The sequence below is a fragment of the Eretmochelys imbricata genome, chromosome 1 (genome assembly GCF_965152235.1).
Source record: "Eretmochelys imbricata isolate rEreImb1 chromosome 1, rEreImb1.hap1, whole genome shotgun sequence".
NCBI classification, from domain to species: domain Eukaryota; kingdom Metazoa; phylum Chordata; order Testudines; family Cheloniidae; genus Eretmochelys; species Eretmochelys imbricata.
Genome location: NC_135572.1, coordinates 314,237,331 through 314,256,076, shown reverse-complemented (window position 1 = coordinate 314,256,076; position 18,746 = coordinate 314,237,331). Strand labels below are relative to the sequence as shown.

At 46.0% G+C, this 18,746-nt stretch overlaps 1 protein-coding gene across 1 annotated transcript in view; it reads left to right on the top strand.

Annotated features, from left to right (window-relative positions):
• The window catches only part of ANKRD26 (ankyrin repeat domain 26), a 195,138-nt gene that overhangs the window by 155,332 nt on the left and 21,060 nt on the right, over positions 1-18,746 (top strand). Inside the window, exon 38 of the mRNA XM_077834346.1 lies at positions 5,155-5,401. Within this exon, the coding sequence (XP_077690472.1) occupies positions 5,155-5,401 (247 nt within the window). The remainder of the gene's footprint in view (positions 1-5,154; positions 5,402-18,746) is intronic.

The following is an 18,746-nucleotide window of genomic DNA, read 5'->3' as shown; positions in this document are numbered from 1 at the left end:
TCCTGCAAAGGGGAAAGCCTCAGAGACCTCCTCTAAAGATGCTAAAAAGAGAAGCTCTAATTCCCCTCTGAAGAGATCCATCTCAAAAACCCTCGCTCTTAGACCAGGCCAGTAGCCTCAAAGACTTCATCCTCAAGGCTTGGTACCATAAAAGTGAAGGGCTCCTCCAGTACCAGTGAGTCAGGAAAATCCAGCAGCTTGAAGAGTAAACCTGGCTCTGAGAAGGCTCCAGTACCGTCTAGTGGAGATGATCAGAGAAAACACAGAAGAATATAGGTACCATCAGACCTAACCCCTCTCCTGGTACCTATGTCAAGCTTTTCAATATCATGTAAAACTAAGCCTCCATCTACATCAGCGCTGCCTGTGAATCACTCAAAACCATCATCACCATTCTGCAGGGACAAGCATTCCAGTCTGTCGGCGCTGCAACAGCACTTAGTGCCGCAGCTCCACTCAGTACTGCAAGATAATAGGTATCCAAAGGACTTATCAGTGACTGCTGAACCAGAGTCTCCACTGCTGGCAAGTACCAAGCATCTCTAGGTACCGAGAACCTCTCAATCTCCAGACCCTTATATATCCCCAGTACAGTCACTTCCCTTTTTGGTCAGAGCTCCCCCATTAGAGGAGGAAGATAATGATGATGGAGACCTCTCTTCAGTATCATGGATCTCTGTTTAGGTCTCTCCTACATATCCATATATAAACCCCCTTTCTCAAAGAGACAGATGATGTCCGGGGACCTCATGACTCCTGATGAGAGCAACCCTGGATACCACCCACCTCCCCCTTATGGTCTTCCATGGCCATATTAGGATTCCTGGGCAGCTTATTGGCAGCAGTTCTCCAGAGCCCTGATCGGTTCCAAGATTGTTGTCAAAGGTTCTGTCAGTGGTGGCTGCCTACCTGTGTCATCAGGCAATTACAATATTCCCATACCTTGACGATTGGTTGCTCAAGGTTCAGTCATACCAAGAAATGTTGTCTGCCAAACAGAAAGCACTTTTTGTTCTTGGACTTGGGTTTTCAATTGAAAGTGGGACAATCCACACTGACTCCTGTTCAGAACATACAATTTATAGGGGTATCCCTGTATTCCTTGGCATCAGGGCCTTCCTTCCCTTGGACAGATCCACAACACTATCAAACCTTGTCAGACATATTCAAAGGAAACCCCAGACTTCTGTTAGAAACAGTCTTCAACTTCTAGGTCACATGGTAGCTTGCACTTTTGTGACAGAACATGCAAGATTGTGCCTTTGCTGTTTCCAGTGGTGGCTCAGACCAGTTTACTTACCAAACAGATACAGCCTAGACAAACAGGTGTCAGTTTCTCAACAAGTCAGGTACTCCCTAGACTGGTGGAATGTTCATCACAATGTAGGGGTACGGATTCCCTTCCTTCAACCAACGCCAATGGTAACCATAACCCCAGTTGCATCTCTGTTAGGATGGAGGAGGGCACACCTCAGTGCTCTAATGTTACAGTGCAGATGGTCACCCTAAGAATCCACCCCCCCATCAACCTGTTGGAGCTCAGAGCGGTCAGAAATGCCTGCGTTTGTTTTCTGCCTCTCATCAGACACAGGTGTATCGAAGTTATGATAGGCAATGTGGTCTGCATGTTATATATCAGTCGGCAAGAAGGAGCAAGATACCCTTCCCTCTGCGCTGAAGCAATAAGGTTATGGAACTGCTATATAAAACATTGCATAAGAATTTCAATAATTAATGTCACAGCTGACACTCTCAGCAAGCGTTTTTCCCAAGACTACAAATCGGGGTTGGATTCCCAGGTTCTTGTCGGCATATTTCAGATTCCGGGATTTCCAGAAGTGGTGCTCTTTGCCACAGCTATAAATAAAAAATGCTATCTATTCTATTCAAGGAGGGGCTTAGTTCATAATTTATTGGGGGACACCTTCCCCTTCACTTGAACAAAGAAACTGTTTTATGCGTTTCCCCCAACACCTCTGATTCTCAAAGTGGTGAACAAAATCAGACAGGATAAGAGCAGAGTTATCCTAATAGCCCCAACACATTCAAGGCCGGCCTGATTTCCTACCTGTTTTGCCTAGCTCTTTATCCAGTGATAAATCTTCTAATCATTCCTCTCCCAGGGTGCCAGTCAACTGCTGCATCGTAATCTGAGCATTCTCCGCCTGAAGGCGTGGCTCCTTGATGGTTCCTGGGATTAGAGTTGGTCTGCTTTGCAGAAGTACAATAGATAAAATAGGAAAGATTCTACCAGAAATACCTTCAAAAAGTGGAGAAGATTTAGTCACTGGTTTGAATTCCAGAATCCTGTCCCCAAATCTGCTTTGCTTCCTCTTGTTCTGGTATATCTGCTACAACTAAAGCAAAGGGGTCTATTACTTAGTTCTCTCAAGATTCAATTGGGTGCCTTAACAGCTTTTCATACCATTATTGGAGGTTCTCACTGTTTGCTCACTCTACAACCATAACATTCATGAAAGGTCTGGGTAATCCCCACCCCAGTTTGGGACCTTAATTTGTCTCTTAAAAGACTCATGAAATCTCCTTTTGAACCGATGGTGACACGCTCCTTACTGAATTTGTCTATGAAAACAGCCGCCTTAGTGGCTGTTACCTCAGCCCACAGAGTCGGGGAGATGGGGCCTTCATGGTAGACCCTCTGTCAGAGTTCCCTCCCCACTCTGAACTCTAGGGTACAGATGTGGGGACCCGCATGAAAGACCCCCTACGCTTATTTCTACCATCTTAGGTTAAAACTTCCCCAAGGCACAAAGTCTTTGCTCTTGGATTAGGGACAATGCTGCCACCATCAAATGATTTATCAAGCAGTCAGGGAAAGGACCACCACTTGGAGTTCCTATTTCCCCAAAATATCCCCCCAAGCCCTTACACCCCCTTTCCTGGGGAGGCTTGAGAATAAACAAGATGAGCACAAACCAGCCTTGGATTTTTAAGACTCAAAAAACCCAATCAGATTCTTAAAAAACAGAACTTTATTAGAAGAACAAAAAAAGATAAGAGAGCAACTCTGTAAGATCAGAATGGAAGATAATCTTGCAGGCAGTCAGATTCAAAACATAGAGAATCCCTCTAGGCAAAACCGTAAGTTACAAAAAGACACAAAACAGGAACTCACATTTCCTCCAGCACAGCGAATTTCACAAGCCAAAACAAAGAAAACCTAACGCATTTTCTAGCTAGAATACTTACTAGCTTTACAGGAGTTGGAGGGCTTGCATCCTCGATCTGTTCCCGGCAAAGGTATCACATAGACAGACAAAAGCCTTTTCCCCCCTCCAGATTTGAAAGTATCTTGTCCCCTCATTGGTCATTTTGGGTCAGGTGCCAGCCAGGTTACCTGCGCTTCTTAACCCTTTACAGGTAAAAGAATTTTGCCTCTGGCCAGGAGGGATTTTATAGCACTGTATACAGAAAGGTGGTGACCCTTCCCTTTATATTTATGACACCCTCCTTTCACAGTATTCTGCAAGGACAAAGTTACTTTACGACCACACACCAGGTTTCTTCCTAAAGTGTCTTCTGAGTTTCATGTGAGTCAAGTCATTTACCTGCCAGTGTTCTTTCCAAAACCACATAATTCCAATCTGAAGACTGTGTTCCATGCTGAAGATGTCAAGAGGGTGTTATCCTTCTACCCAGATAGGATTAAATCATTTTGTAAATCTCCTAGACTGCTCATTTTGTTTGTAGACAGATCTAAAGGTTCTCAGTGAAGTCACAATCTATATCTATAGCTCAACCTAAAAATTCCCCAGTATCTGAGATCTGCAGAGCTGCTACATGGTCTTTGGTACATACCTTCTCCAGGCACTACGCCTTAGTCAGCGCCTCTAGAGTTGATGTAGCAGTTGGCAATGCAGTTCTTTCTTCTGTGCTGGACTTGACTCTGGGGCTTCCTCCTCCTTATGGGGATACTGCTCGGGAGTTACCTGAAATGAAGCACCCATAGGGACATTATTCAAAGAAGAAAGAGAGGTTACTCACCCTGTGCATTAGCTGTAATTCTTCTAAATGTGTTCCTCTTTGGGTGCTACACTACCCGCCCTCCTTCCCCTTTGCTTCAGAGTTTTCTTCTGAGATGCAGCGGTGAAGAAGGAACTGAGGGCAGTTTGCTCATGCAGCCTAATATAGCCTCGCTGCAGGGCATGAGGATATCAGCAGCACATGCATGCGCCAAATGCAGACTGCTCATGAAAATCTCAGATTAAATATGTGTGGGGCGCATGCACATCTGAAGTGGAGCACCCATAGGAGGACACATCTCGAAGAACTGCAGTTACTGCCCAGGGTGAGTAGTCTCTTTTTTCCTTACCCTATCAGCCTCAATCCATGCTTGAATAAGAATAAGGCTCTCTAGAAAAAGAGCCTGATCTGGTGGTGTGTTTAGGGTCAGTTCAGCTCCCATTATAACAGTACTTCTCAGGATTGGAACTACATTGAGAGGAAGGACAGTCCAGTTATTAGGGTACTAGTCTAGGATTTGGGAGACCTGGGTTTAGTTCCCAGCTCTGCCAAAGATTTCCTCTGTGATCTTGGGCAAGTTGCTTACTCTCTCTGGGCCTCAGTTTCCCCCTTATGTAATATGGAGATAATATTACTTTCTGTTCTCACAGGGTATTATGAGATAATATAAATACATTACAGATTATAGTAATCGGGACTTATAACTATCTAAGATAAATTGTCTTGAGGTCAAATTCTGAGAACTGCTGAGCATCTCTAACTCCCATTCATTCCCAAGAGGCACTCAGAATCTTTCAGGATTGGGTTCTCAGAAAACTCCAGAGGGAATTGACAAAAACGAGGAGTCCAGTGGCACCTGAAAGACTAACAGATTGATTTGGGCATAAGCTTTTGTGGGACTCCATGCATCTGAAGAAGTGGGTTTTTTACCCACTAAAGTTTGTGCCCAAATAAATCCATTAGTCTTTAAGGTGCCACTGGACTCCTCGTTATTTTTGTGGATACAGACTAACATGGCTACCTCTCTGATAGAGGGAATTGAGTAATTCCTCATTTCTAATATTCTTAATCATTTACAGTTATAGAAATATAATAAAAATAGCTTGAAATTTGGATGATAACATTTAGTTGTGAAAGTGTGAGTAAAAACTAGATCTATATTTTTCACAGAGCTAATGAAAGGATAGCAGAGGCCAATGCAAAACTCCTTCATGAGCGCCATAAGAGCAAATCTTTAATTGCTAACAGCATTGTAAATGGAGGTCTTTCTGCAAGTCCAGTCCTGGATACAACTCAACTTGGCAATCTCGGCAATAATTTAACACTAAATAGAAGTCTTGGTCTTGGAGGAAGTTTCATAAACCCAACTGGAAATGCATTATCTTCAAAAAACAGAGTGGAAGCTTATCTTGCTAAGGTGAGTAATTACAGATATCATTCTAAATTATTTTTATATAATTTAGGTTAAAGCATAGCCTGTCTTAGTCTTATTAATGAGCGTTCATTTTAAATGCAAAATATATATCCCAATGCTTGTAACCTAATAGTGTAAAAACCACAATAATTAATCATGAAAATAAATATATATATATAATTTTAGAGGGAAAAGAGACTATAGTACTTACACACAGTGGGCCGTATGGGCCTGTGTGCAAATAAGCATGCACACAAGACAGAATATCTGGCAATTAACATCTAACAAGAAGAAGAAAAAAATCTTAAGAATATTTGTCTTAGGTTGCAGGAAACTCCTAACACAGGTGCATATTATTTATTTACATAGAAAGATCATTTGTATTATGAAAGGGTGAAGATAAAAAGCTCATGATGTTGTAATTCTTGCTAGCTTTAATTTAAAAGAGGGGTACAAAAATTCTGAAGAAGAAGTATTAGTTAACGGTACTTTCGCCTTCCTCTGTTACCTTCCTAATGTTTATGCTATATACATGCGTCATAGGGCTCCACTCTTTGGCAAGTGACTTGGCACATGAATATTGGCCACTTGGGCCCCGTTAAAAAAGAATGCTGTACAATGGGGTTGTCTGTATTTAGTATACATCCTGTGGTGAGGAATTTATGCCATGCACAGTAAATATTTACTTTTTAATAGCTCCTTAGCTTAGTCTCTTTGGGCTGTCTCAGGTTGAAGAGTAGCATAATATGGCAAGATAAATGATACCATATATGTACTGTATTATTGCCTGGTTTCCTCCTCTGCTGAAATATGAATGGTAAATAATAATTAAAAGGTAAAACTAATTGCTCTTCAAGTTACTGTTAACACAAATTCTACCTTGAGTGTGCATGGATTCCATGCATGCAAGGTTGGATTGTTTTTCAATAGCAGTGTCTATTGGGGCCATGCTGTAGCCTGGGATCCCTTGCAACCACCATAGCTGAGTTTAAAATGGGCTGGGCAGCCTCAACCACCTCTCAATTCCTTCTTACTGCTTGTGGCTACAAAATGGAACCCCATGGTGTCCACTTCTCTTCATCTACAGAGAGTATTTGGAGCTATTGTCTGGTATGTAGTTGGTAGCTTACATAAGCTTAGTTAACACTGTAGGGGGGGGGAGTTTTTACTTAATATCCGATTTCTTGCACACACACACCCCCAATCTCTCTGTGTAAGAGCTAGACACTTCTCCCTCACCCCACATACACAGGCTCAGAATGACTGAAGTCAAGTCTCCAAGATTCAATATTTGCCTGTCCTGTGAGACAGCAGTGTCCATCAGTGATAGACATTCAAGATGCCTCTTAGGTGTAAGAGAAGGACACGTAGCTGAGTGATACTTGGTACACAAATATCTTTGAGTACCCTGAAGCTGCATCACCTGGAGACGTCTATGCATACATCTTCAGATCCTGGCAAGTGACCTGAGAAACCTTCTTTATCCAGTCAGTCACACACACTCCAGCAAGTTATGATGTCATCCCAAACTCACAGAACACTCAGAATACTCACTCCTCTGGCATTGACCCAGGAGAGGGACCATAAGGAGCACTGCTCCTCGGACCAAGGAACGTACAAATCTTCTTTCCCAGTCAGAAGACTTAAGTCCTCACCTGAGGCTCTGACACTCCAGTCCCTTGAGGCTGAGCCTCACACAAGTACATCAAAGCTGATGTCGGCATTGACAGTCACTTCACACACTAAGCACTTTGCCGCTTCTGATACCACTCAGACGGCAGACTCCTCTCTGGCGCTGGATAGGTCCATACCAATGGCAGCAGCACCAAGAAAACCCGTGATACGTACATAATGATGGCGCCCCTAAGAGGCACCCACAAGTTCTGAATTGATAAGGGAACTTCTAAACTGGTACTCTCCCATCCCATGTGTCGTCCTCCCCCTCAACACTTCTACGAACACTGGCTTCATTGGTCTCCATGCAGTATCAACCCTTATGTTGGGAAACCAGCTTCCTCAGTGGTCTTCAGACCAAGACCACCTCTTGCCTACACAGCAGATTGAGCCAGTCCTAGTACCCACTCCCAGACATCATCAGTTACTGAAAGGAGAGGAAGACCTCAGTGGAGATGATCTCTCCTCTGACTACTCACAGTCTCTAGCTATTTCCTCCTCTCCTGCTGATGAAACGACCAACCCTCCTCCTACATCCTCTTCAGGGTGGTTAAAAGTTTTTCAGGAAATGATGAGACTAGCAGAAATATTGGATATCCTATTAGAGATAATGCAAGAAAAGCAACATAAGATATTAGCCCTTCTCCACCCATCATCTTTAAGCAAAATGACTTCACCTATTAATTTAGGGCTTTTGGAACCAACAAAGGTCATCTGGGACACTCCTGCATCCATTCCCCCCACAACTTCCAAGTGCACAAACAAGAGATGTTTGTGCTAGCTAATGGGCACAAATACTTTTTAGAATCCCAGCCTCAGTACACTGATTGTCCAGGCTGTTCATGAGAAATCTAAACAGCCCAATCTATTTCCAGAAAAAGACAAAGAAATTCGATCTTTTCAGACAAAAAAATATACTTCTCAGCGAATCGTCAACTAGGAGTTGCCAGTTATCAAGCACTTCTTTTTAAGTATGATGTCCGCTTTTGGGACAGGTTCTTCACCTTAACATAGAAGCTCCCCTGTGAATACTAGGAAGAGTTAAGGTCAACCATGACAGATGGACAGCTCACTGCTAGAACATTGCTCCAAGCAATGCATCAGAACCACAGCTATGGCTGTGACAATGAGAAGGTTGTCCTGGCTATAGACATCTGCTGTCCCTCATGAAGTCTAAGTGACCATACAGGATCTACCATTCCCAGGTAATTAACTGTTCAGTAGTGACACTGATGAGGCATTGCACTTTCTTAAAGATACAGAGAACAACCCTCCAGTCACTGAGGCTTATGTGATCCAGCTCTTAGAGGTAAACAACAATGTTGTCAGCAGTCCTTGTATAAATACAGCAGCAATGCTATCCTCAACAATGCATTTCATAGCCACCAAGGAAGAGGCAGTGTTTTCACCAATGACATTCCTTGAGCTCTTCCTTGGCACCCCTGCAACAGGGACAGTTGGTCACAAAACATCTCTGAAAGCAATGTCGAGAGCCCAGCTGGACCACCTGTATATCGACTCCCTTCTATTCATGTTGGCAACCACCTATTTTATTTCAGAGAAGCTTGGGCTGGGATTACTTCAGACTAGTCAGTTCTCAAGATAGTGAACAAGGGGTACCCCATCCAGTTTCAAGCTGTTACAATCTCCTCCCCATTCTTCCCGCTCCTCCTCAGAGATCCCTCTCACGAGACACTTCTAAGACAATAAATTTAACACTGGGAATAGTGGAGGAAGTTCCTTAAGGATTCAAAGGAAAAGGGCTCTACTCCCACTACTTCTTCATCCCAAAGAAGAAGGGGACATGGAGACCCCACTTGAATCTTCAACATCTCAGTCCTTTTGCTCAGTGTTTCAAATTCAGGATGGTCACCTTAGCCTGTGTTATCCCCTCTTTGGATCCCATGGACTTGTTCACAGCTACTTTCACATTGTGCTGGGAGTATCACAGAAAATATACCTTAGTCACTCTTAGGCTTCATCTGATTTCCACATTAATCAGTCCCCTCAACAAGTCATCTACTCCATACAAAAAACTCTAGCTCTCTTCAGCCCTCTGGGACTCAATGGTCAACAAAAACAAATCCACACTAACTCCAACACAATGCATTGAACTCATAGGGGCAATGTTTAGATTCCAGGTTAGCAAAGACATACCAACTGCAACAGAGATCAGACATCATACAGCAGTTCCAGGTGCATTTCATAACGCAAGTGAGAACTTCTCTAAAGATTTTGCCACACTTCACTTTTGTCCACTTGAAGTGTGGTTGAAATCAGTGTATCTGCCCAGTGCAGCATGGACAAGAAGGGGCACACAGAAATCCTGTGATAATTTGATTGGTGGGCACAACCAAAATAAGTGTGTTGGAAAGTTCCATTTTCCACATCCCTTCCATCAAAGATTAATTATGGACACCTCCACTTGTTAAGGGTGGGGAGCACACCTGAATCAACTTCAGATTCAACAGAAATGGTCAGCTCCTGAATCCTCCTTCCACCTTGCTATGCTAGAACTCAGAACAATTTGTTTGGCATGCAGGGCCCTTTCTGCCTCTCTTTCAGGGCCTTTCAAGTGCTTACCAACAACACCATTGCAGAGTGTTACATCAACAGGCAAGGAGAAGCCCAGCCATCCCCTCTGTGCCAGGAAGTCATACTTGGAGCATTCAGCATCATGTCATCCCACTAACTATTCATCCTCTGGGGCATCAGAACATGCTGGTAGTCTGCCGCAGCAGAGGACTCTTGGAGATTTGTGAGAGGTCCCTCAAGTGTTTGACTCCCTGGGCTATCTTGCACAGATGAGGGTCCCTGACAGTAGACCTGCTTGCTATATGCCATAACAACAAATGTCCAAGATTTTGCTCCAGAGAAGGCAGGAGTCTGGGATCCTCACAGATACCTTCCTCATCCCTTGGACACCAGGGGTGATGTATGCTTTTCCACCAATACACATGATTCCAAGCGTGCTAGGAAGCTCAGATAAAACCATGGTAGCCCAGCTTAATCCAGGCAGTTGTTTTGTTTGGACCTGATTGAACTGTCTGTTCAGAAGCCAATCACCTAACTGGTTTTACCCAACCTGCTGTCTCAGAACAATACCCAGGTCCTCCATCCAGACCCATAGTCCCTGCACCTGGCAGTTTGGAGTCTGGTTGACTGACACCTACATAGAGGAGCTGTTTTGCATCAATCCTACTCATTTTGCTTCAGAAACATAAAGCCTTCAGCAAGAAAAATTTACCAGTCCAAATGGAAACAATTGTTTATTTGGGCTGAACAACATCACTGCTCACCTCTCTAGACAACAGTTTCAAATATAGATTATTTGCTCTTGTTAAAGCAATCAGGACTATCCCTGCACTTGGTTAGAGTCCAGTTGGCTGCAATCTCAGCAAATTGTTCCCCAGTATAAAGCTACATGATATTTTGTCACCCCACTGTGGAAAAATTGCTGAAAGGACTAATCCAAGCTTTTCCACCAGTCCCTGTCCCGTGCAATCTGATTGCAATGTCTAGTTTAATGGGTTCTTCCTTCAAGCCCATGATTACCTGCTCCTTCCATCACATCTCAGTGAAGATGTGGCCTTCCCAGTGTCTATGCCCCTATCCAGAAGGATATGGGTGATTCAGGCCTTTATAGCAGGCCCTCTTTATACCATCATTCACAAGGACAAAGTCACTCTTTGGCCTCATCTGAAGTTGCTGCCTAAGGTAGTCTTAGACTTCCACATTAATGAGTCTCTTCATCTGCCAGTCTTTTTCCCCAAACCTCATTCTTCACCTGCCGAAGCAAACCTTTACACACTGGATGTAGTTAGAGCAGTCTTTTTATTTGGACAGGACTAGATTGATTGATTAGAGCTTCACTGAGACTGCTTAGTACTTTTGTAGGACAGATGAGGGGACAACGGATATCCTTGCAGAGATTGTCTAAATGGATTTTGAACAATATACATACTTAATATGTATTTATAAAGAATATTACCCTAGACACATCTGGTCTCATTTGATTCAAATCCACTGGGTCTACACTGCCTCTTTTAATGGACCCATTGACTGAGATATGTAGAAGAGCTATATGGAGTTCAGTCGATACTTTTACCATTCAAGCCTCTAGATCAGATGCAAGCTTTGGTCAGGTGATTCTTCAATCAGTACTTAAATATGACTCCTTTACATAATCTGGGCACAGGATACTGCTTGCTTATCACTAGGGCTGTCAAGCGATTAAATAAATTAATCGTGATTTATCGTGCTATTAAACAATAATAGAATACCATTTATTTAAATATTTTTGGATGCTTTCTACATTTTCAAATACTGTATATTGATTTCAGTGACAACACAGAGTACAAAGTGTACAGCGCTCCTTTATGTTTATTTTTATTACAAATATTTGCATGTAAAAATCAAAAGAAATAGTATTTTTCAATTCACCTAATACAAGTACTGTAGTGTAATCTCTTTATCATGAAAGTTGAACTTACACATATAGAATTATGTACCAAAAAAACCTGCATTCGAAAATAAAACAATATAAAACTTTAGAGCCTACAAGCCCACTCATTCTTACCTCTTGTTCAGCCAATCGCTCAGACAAAGAAGTTTGTTTACATTTGCAGGAGATAATTTTTCCCTCTTCTAGTTTATAATGTCACCTGAAAATGAGAACAGGTGTTCACATGGCACTGTTGTAGCCGGTGTCACAAGATATTTAGGAGCCAGATGCGGTAGAGATTCATATGTCCCTTCATGCTTTTACCACCATTCTAGAGGACATGCGTCCATGCTGATGACAGGTTCTGCTCGATAATGATCCAAAGCAGTGCGGACAAAAGGTGTTCATTTTCAACGTCTGTGTCAGATGCTACCAGCAGGAGGTTAATTTTCTTTTTTGGTGGTTTGGGTTCTATAGTTTCCACATCAGAGTGTTGCTCTTTTAAGACTTCTGAAAAGCATGCTCCACATCTCATCCCTCTCAGATTTTGGAAGGCACTTCAGATTCTTAAACCTTGGGTCAAGTGCTGTAGCTATCTTTAGAAATCTCACATTGGTACCTTCTTTGTGTTTTGTCAAATCTGCTGTGAAAGTCTTCTTAAAACGAACAAAATCTGCTGGGTTATCATCCAAGACTGCTAAAACAAGAAATATATGGCAGAATGCGAGTGAAACAGCAGGAGGCATACAGTTCTCCCCCTGAGGAGTTCAGTCACTATTTAATGAATTAATTCATTATTTTTTTAACAAGCATCATCAGCATCTTTGCATGTCCTTTGGAATGGTGGCCGAAGCATGAAGGGGCATACGAATGTTTAGCATATCTCGCGTGTAAATAGCTTGCAATAGCAGCTACAAAAGTGTCATGTGAACACCTGTTCTCACTGTCACGTGATATTGTAAATAAGAAATGGGCAGCATTATCTCCCGTAAATGTAAACAAACTTGTTTGTCTTAGTGATTGGCTGAACAAGTAGCACTGAGTGGACTTGTAGGCTCTAAAGTTTTACATTGTTTTGTTTTTGAGTGCAGTTACGTAGCAAAAAAATCTACATTTCTAAGTTGCACTTTCATGATAGAGATTGCACTACAGTACTTGTATGAGCTGAACTGAAAAATACTATTTCTTTTATTTATCCTTTTTACAGTGCAACTATTTATCATCAAAAATGATAACATAAAGTGAGTGCTGTACACTTTGTGGTCTGTGTTAGTAGTAATTGAAAACAATATATTTGAAAATGTAGAAGAACATCCACAAATATTTAATAAATTTCAATTGGCATTCTATTGTTTAACACTGTGATAAAAACTGCGATTAATCACTATTCATTTTTTTAATTGCAATTAATTTTTTTGCGTTAATTGCATGAGTTAACTGCGATTAATTGACAGCCCTACTTATCACCAACAGTGAAATCTGTGTGGACAGTTACTCAAAAAAGAAAGGTTACTTACCTTTACAGTCAGTGAGTGAGGTTCTTCAAGATGTATTATCCACACAGATTCCACAACCTGCCCTCTGTCCTTGCTAATTCAAAGTCCCGTCACATGGGATTCTTTATCAGTGAAGAAACTGAAAAGTGGTTGAGGCCGTCCCATCCCTTATATCCTTGGCTATGGTGGTTTTGAGAGCTCCCAGGACTCAGGAGCAGCTCCAATGGATATTGATATTTTAAAAGAATCTGATATTGTGCACATGGGGCACATGCATGTTCAAGGTGGAATTTGTGCAAACAACGCATCACAAAAAACCACAGTTACATTAAGGTAAGTAACTACTCTTTCTTCTTCAAGTGCTTGCTCAGGTCCATTCCATATTAAGTGTGTGTGCTCGCCACATGCACTGGTGATGGAAGTTCCGTAGGGCACTGGCTCTGGTGCCCGCATGGTGCAGTATAAGGGGCACCGCCAGTTACCCCCACCCTTAGTTCCTTCTTGCCACCAGTGATGGTGTTGGAACATCGGCTGCTTCAGCTAGCATTGTTTCATGCGAACTTCGAAAACCTGTAATATAGTTAGTAGTTTCTTAGTTACCCTTAGTAGTAGTACTCAAACTCATCGTTAGTCCCAACGGCAGTCAGCCAGGGGATGGGGCATGCTCTGGTCCCCAGGCTTTAAGCCCTGTGACCACTGCAAAGGGCCTATGCCCACCAGCGATCCACATATACCAGCTGCCTAAGGTGCTTAGGCGAGGGGCACATAAGTGACAAGTGTCAAATCTGTAAGTCCTTTAAACCTAGGACGAAGAAGGAGCAGGATATCTGTCTGAAAAAGCTCCTAATGGAGTCGGCATTTACTCCGGCACCGGAGCAATGGTCTGACTCCACATCCAGCACCGCGGACTCCATGCGCAGTGCTCGGCTGGCACCGTCTACGAGCCAGCACTGATCCCCCTCCATGGCTCCAGTCAAGAAGCCGAAAAAGACTGGGAGGGGAAGATCTCCTACCTCCCGTAAGGGAAAGGAGAGGGCTGGGGGTGAGCCACGACCCATGCCATGCAGCTCAATGCCCCCTTCAGGAAGTCGGGCCCCAGCTCAAGTCAAGCAGTGTAGCCCATCCGTCGCCTGTGACTCCGGATAGCGGTGCAGGCCCCAGCCAGCTTCAGGTGCCATTGATGCCCGAAGCCCTTCAAGCAGCTCAGGAGAGCCTTATGTTCCCGGTGCTGCCCACACCGGCTCCAGCAGTACCCCGGTCTCAGGGAAAACTCATGCTGGGACCTATGCGGGTGTCCCCACTTCAGCGTCACTGTTCCTCATCGAGAGGGACGTCCCATCATTGCGCACCCACCAGAAGCCGTCATGCCTCAGGATTAGAGAGGCAGGCTCAGCAGAGCCCTCTTTGGTCTCCGCAGAGGGGGCACCAATGGAGGGACTCAAGGCGTACCTCGCCGGTAGATTGGCACAGACCCTCTGAGGCACGCGCTACATGGCAAGAACTCCTGGACCGGCCCCGACTGTCTCCAAGGGCCCGGTACCAATCATGGTGACCGATCGAGGATCAGAGATTGCAGATCACCAGGTCATCATCGCCCATCTCCTAGCAATAGGTCACCTTACCCAGGAAGATCCTCCCGGCAACCAGCCCCTATTAGCTCCTGGTCCCTTTTGACGTCCCAGTACTGGTCGAGAAGAGTGAGGCATGAATTGCCAGGTCTCCAACGCAGATCCGCCAAATGCTATCGGTCCCCGAGATCCCAACCAAGATGCCTGTCTCATTCGGACAGGCTGGCTTCGGGACACAGTGATGGGCACCGGTCAGACAAGAGCCACCATTCCACCTGATCCTGGTCACCCGGTACCAACCACTCCGTTTATACCTCCGGCACTAAGCGAGGTTCCCTGACTGCGGGGCTAGCCCCAATACCTGCAGTGCCGCCTACATCATCAGCACTGAAACCTGTCCCATGGCCCCAGGCACAGTGGCCAGTGCCATTGTACCTGTGGAACCCTTGTTATCACCCAACCCTCCCAGGCTGCCCGGTTGGCATTGAGAGCCTCGGAGAGGCCAGCGGCCTCCGTATCTCGTCCCTCTCTGTTGGTCGAGGCTTTGGGGGGTAAGACCCCCAGGTCCAGGAGGACCCAGGGGAGCAAGCTACTGGACCACCAATGGAAGTAGAGGTCCCTGTGGCATTGTCCTCATCGCCCGGGGCCCCCTCACCCAGTTCCTCAAGATGACACCAAAGTGCATCACGAACTTTTGAAAATGATCGCGTCCATCCTGGGGCTTCAGGCCTGGAAGAGCCCTCGGACTCCCTGTTTGATGTCCTCTGCTCCTCGGTTCCTGCCAGGGTGGCCATACCCCTTCATGAAGGGGTATCCAAAATCACTAATGTCCTGTGGCAAACCACCTCTTCCCTGGCCCCTATCTCTAAGGGCTGAATGCAAGTACTTTGTGCCAACCAAGAGGCATGAGTACTTCTACTCCTATTCGGCCCCCAATTCCCTCGTGGTAGAGGTGGTTAACCACAAAGAGAGTCAAGGACAACCCAGGGCCACCCCCAAAATAAATATTAGAGGAGGTTGGATCTCTTTGGGCGTAAGATTTATTCATCTTCCAGCCTTCAGCTGAGAGTGGCAACCACCAAGCCCTCCTTGGCCAATATGACTTTAATATGTGGCAAGCCACGGCCAAGTTCGAAGGGTCGCTCCCCAAGGCTTCCAAGAAGGAGTTCCGAGCAATCCGACCATGGCCAGGGCAGCCCTCCAGGTGGCGTTGGATACTGCTGATGCTGCTGCCCGCACCATGGCTTCCACTATCTCCATGCAGAGCCGCCTGGCTGCTCCTCTCTGAGTTGCCCTCTGAGGCTCAGCAGTCAATGAAGGACTGCCCTTCGATGGCTGAGCCCTATTTGCAGAGCAAACAGACAGCAAGTTCCATGGCCTCAAGGACTCCCACTCCACCCTGAAAACCCTGGGTCTTTATGTCCCAACCCCGGCACGTAAGCGGTTCAAACCGCAGCAGCCTCAGGGCCAGGGGAGCCAGCCTTGGCAGGACCAGCCTCACAAACGAGCCAAGGGCTACAAGCACCGTCAGAGCCACCCGCCTCCACCCTCTACCCAGTCGGGCTCGACCTGTGCCAAGCAAGGGGCCAAACAGTCATTTTGTGGGTGTGCCCGAGGGCAACCTACCAGACTATTCTCCGGATCCATCTGTCGCAGTGTTCTCCAACCGCCTTTCCCTTTTCCTACCTTCTTGGACCACTATAACCTTGGACCGATGGGTTGTCAGCATGGTGGAGCAGGGTTATACCCTCCAGTTCCTTTCTTACCCCCCCCCCCCATCTGCCTTCCCTGTCCCTCTTCAGGGACCCCCCTCACAGAAGTCTCCTCGCACAGGAGGTAAAGGGGTTGCTACAGCTGGGAGTGGTGGAGGACGTTTCTCTTGACTACAGGAACAAGGGGTTCTGTTCCTGGTACTTTTTAATCCCAAAGGCCAAGGGCAGTCTACGGCCCATCCTGGACCTGTGAGACCGCAACAAGTACCTAAAGAAGTTAAAGTTCCACATGGTTTCCCTGGCTTCTATTATCCCCTCCCTGGATCCGGGAGACTTGTATGCCACCCTCAACTTGAAGGATGCATACTTCCACATAGCAATCTTTCAAGGACACAGACGCTTCCTCCGGTTTACAGTGGGGCCCCACCACTACCAGTTTGCGGTTCTCCCATTTGGGTTGGCGACAGCACCAAGAGTGTTTACCAAGTGCATGTCGGTGGTAGTAGCTTACCTCAGGTGACAGGGTATCCAGATCTACCCATACGTCGACGACTGGCTTGTCAAGGGCAGCTCCAGGTCTCAAGTCCAAAGGGATGTCCTGGTGCTTCAAGCCACATGCTGCTCCCTGGGCCTACTGGTGAATGACAAAAAGTCAACGTTAGTGCCGGTGCAGAGGATAGAGTTCATTGGAACAGTCCTCGACTCGACCTGCACCAGGGTGTTCCTGCCACTGAAAAGGTTCCACGCATTGACAAACCTCAGCGTGGAAGTCTCCACGTTCCCTTTGACTACAGCCAGGGTCCGTATGCACCTGCTGGGTCACATGGCAGCCTGCACTTACATGATCCACTATGCCAGGCTCTGGATGCAGCCCCTGCGACTATTGCTGGGACAGTCTATTCCCAGTCCCGGCACCCCTTAGAAACTATCATTACCATTCCCCAGGCAATACTTACATCGCTGCAATGGTGGACCAACTGAGGGCAAGTCCTGGATGGCGTTCCATTCAACAAACCCCTTCACTCCATCGAGTTGGTGTCGGATGCCTCAGACCTTGGCTGGCGTGCGCACCTCGGCAACGGCCAGACACAGGGGATGTGGTCCCCAAAGGAAGTGAGGTTGCATATAAACATCAAAGAGTTCTGAGCAGTCCGGCTGGCTTGCAGTCTTCCTGTCCCACCTCTGGGGGAAGGTGGTACAAGTCCTGACGGACAACACAGCCTCGATGTTCTACATCAACAGGCAAAGGGGAGCGTGCTCATCGGCTCTCTGTCAAAAGGCACTCCATCTATGGGACTTCTACATCAGCCACGAAATCCACCTAGAAGCTTGTCACTTTCCCGGTGTCAAGAATATGTTGGCGGACCGGGTTAGGAGGGACTTCTCCTCTCACCACAAGTGGTCGCTCCATCTAGAAGTAGCCTGCATGATCTTCCAAAGGTGGGGAACTCCCCAAGTGGACCTGTTCACTACCAGACAGAACAGGAAATGCACCAGTTTTATTCTTGGCAAGGTCTGAGCAAGGGCTCCCTCTCTGATGCCTTCCTCCTGTTGTGGTCAGGGAGCCTGATGTATGCATTCCCTCTGATTCCACTCATCAGCAGGATCCTGGCAAAGATCAAGAGAGATAATGTGCAGGTTGTCATGATCGCCCCGGTGTGGCCTCGCCAGCATTGGTTCGGCATGCTCATGAACTTGTCAGTGGCCCCACCCTGGCCCCTGCCCAACTGTCTGGACCTGCTGTCACAGGACCATGGTCAGCTCCTACACCCCAGCCTCGAGTCCCTCCACCTCAGCATGTATGCTGTGTGGCTGAACCCAGAGGAACGGACCTGTTCAAAAGGAGTCCAACAGGTCCTCCTGGGGAGTAGAAAGCCTTCAACCAGACTGACTTACCTGGCTAAATGGACGAGGTTTTCCCGCTGGGCATCTGAACGTGGCATCTCTCCCTCATGTTCTTCCATACAGGCTGTCCTGGACTACCTGCTCCATTTGAGGAACCAGGGCCTGGCACACTCTTCCATTAGAGTGCATCTCAGGGCCATCTCTGCTTTTCACCAACTGAACCAAGGACGACAATGTTTTCCCATGACATGACGATCCGATTCTTGAGAGGGCTCAAGAGACTCTTTCTGCAGGTGCAGACTCCTGTCCCATAGTCTTCTTAACTTGGTCCTCTCTAGGCTCACTGGCCCGCCCTTTGAGCTGCTGGGTTCTTGCTCCATTTCCCACCTGTCATGGAAGGTCGTGTTCCTAGTGGCAGTGACGTTGGGAAGATGGGTCTCTGAAATCAAAGCCTTGACCTCAGAACTTCTTCTACAAAGACACGGCTCAGCTGCAGCCCCACCAGGCCTTCCTGATGAAGGTGGTATCCATACGAACCAGGACATCTTCCTCCCGGTGTTCTGTCCCAAACCGCACAAGACCAGTGAAGAGAGGCATCTTCACGTGCTG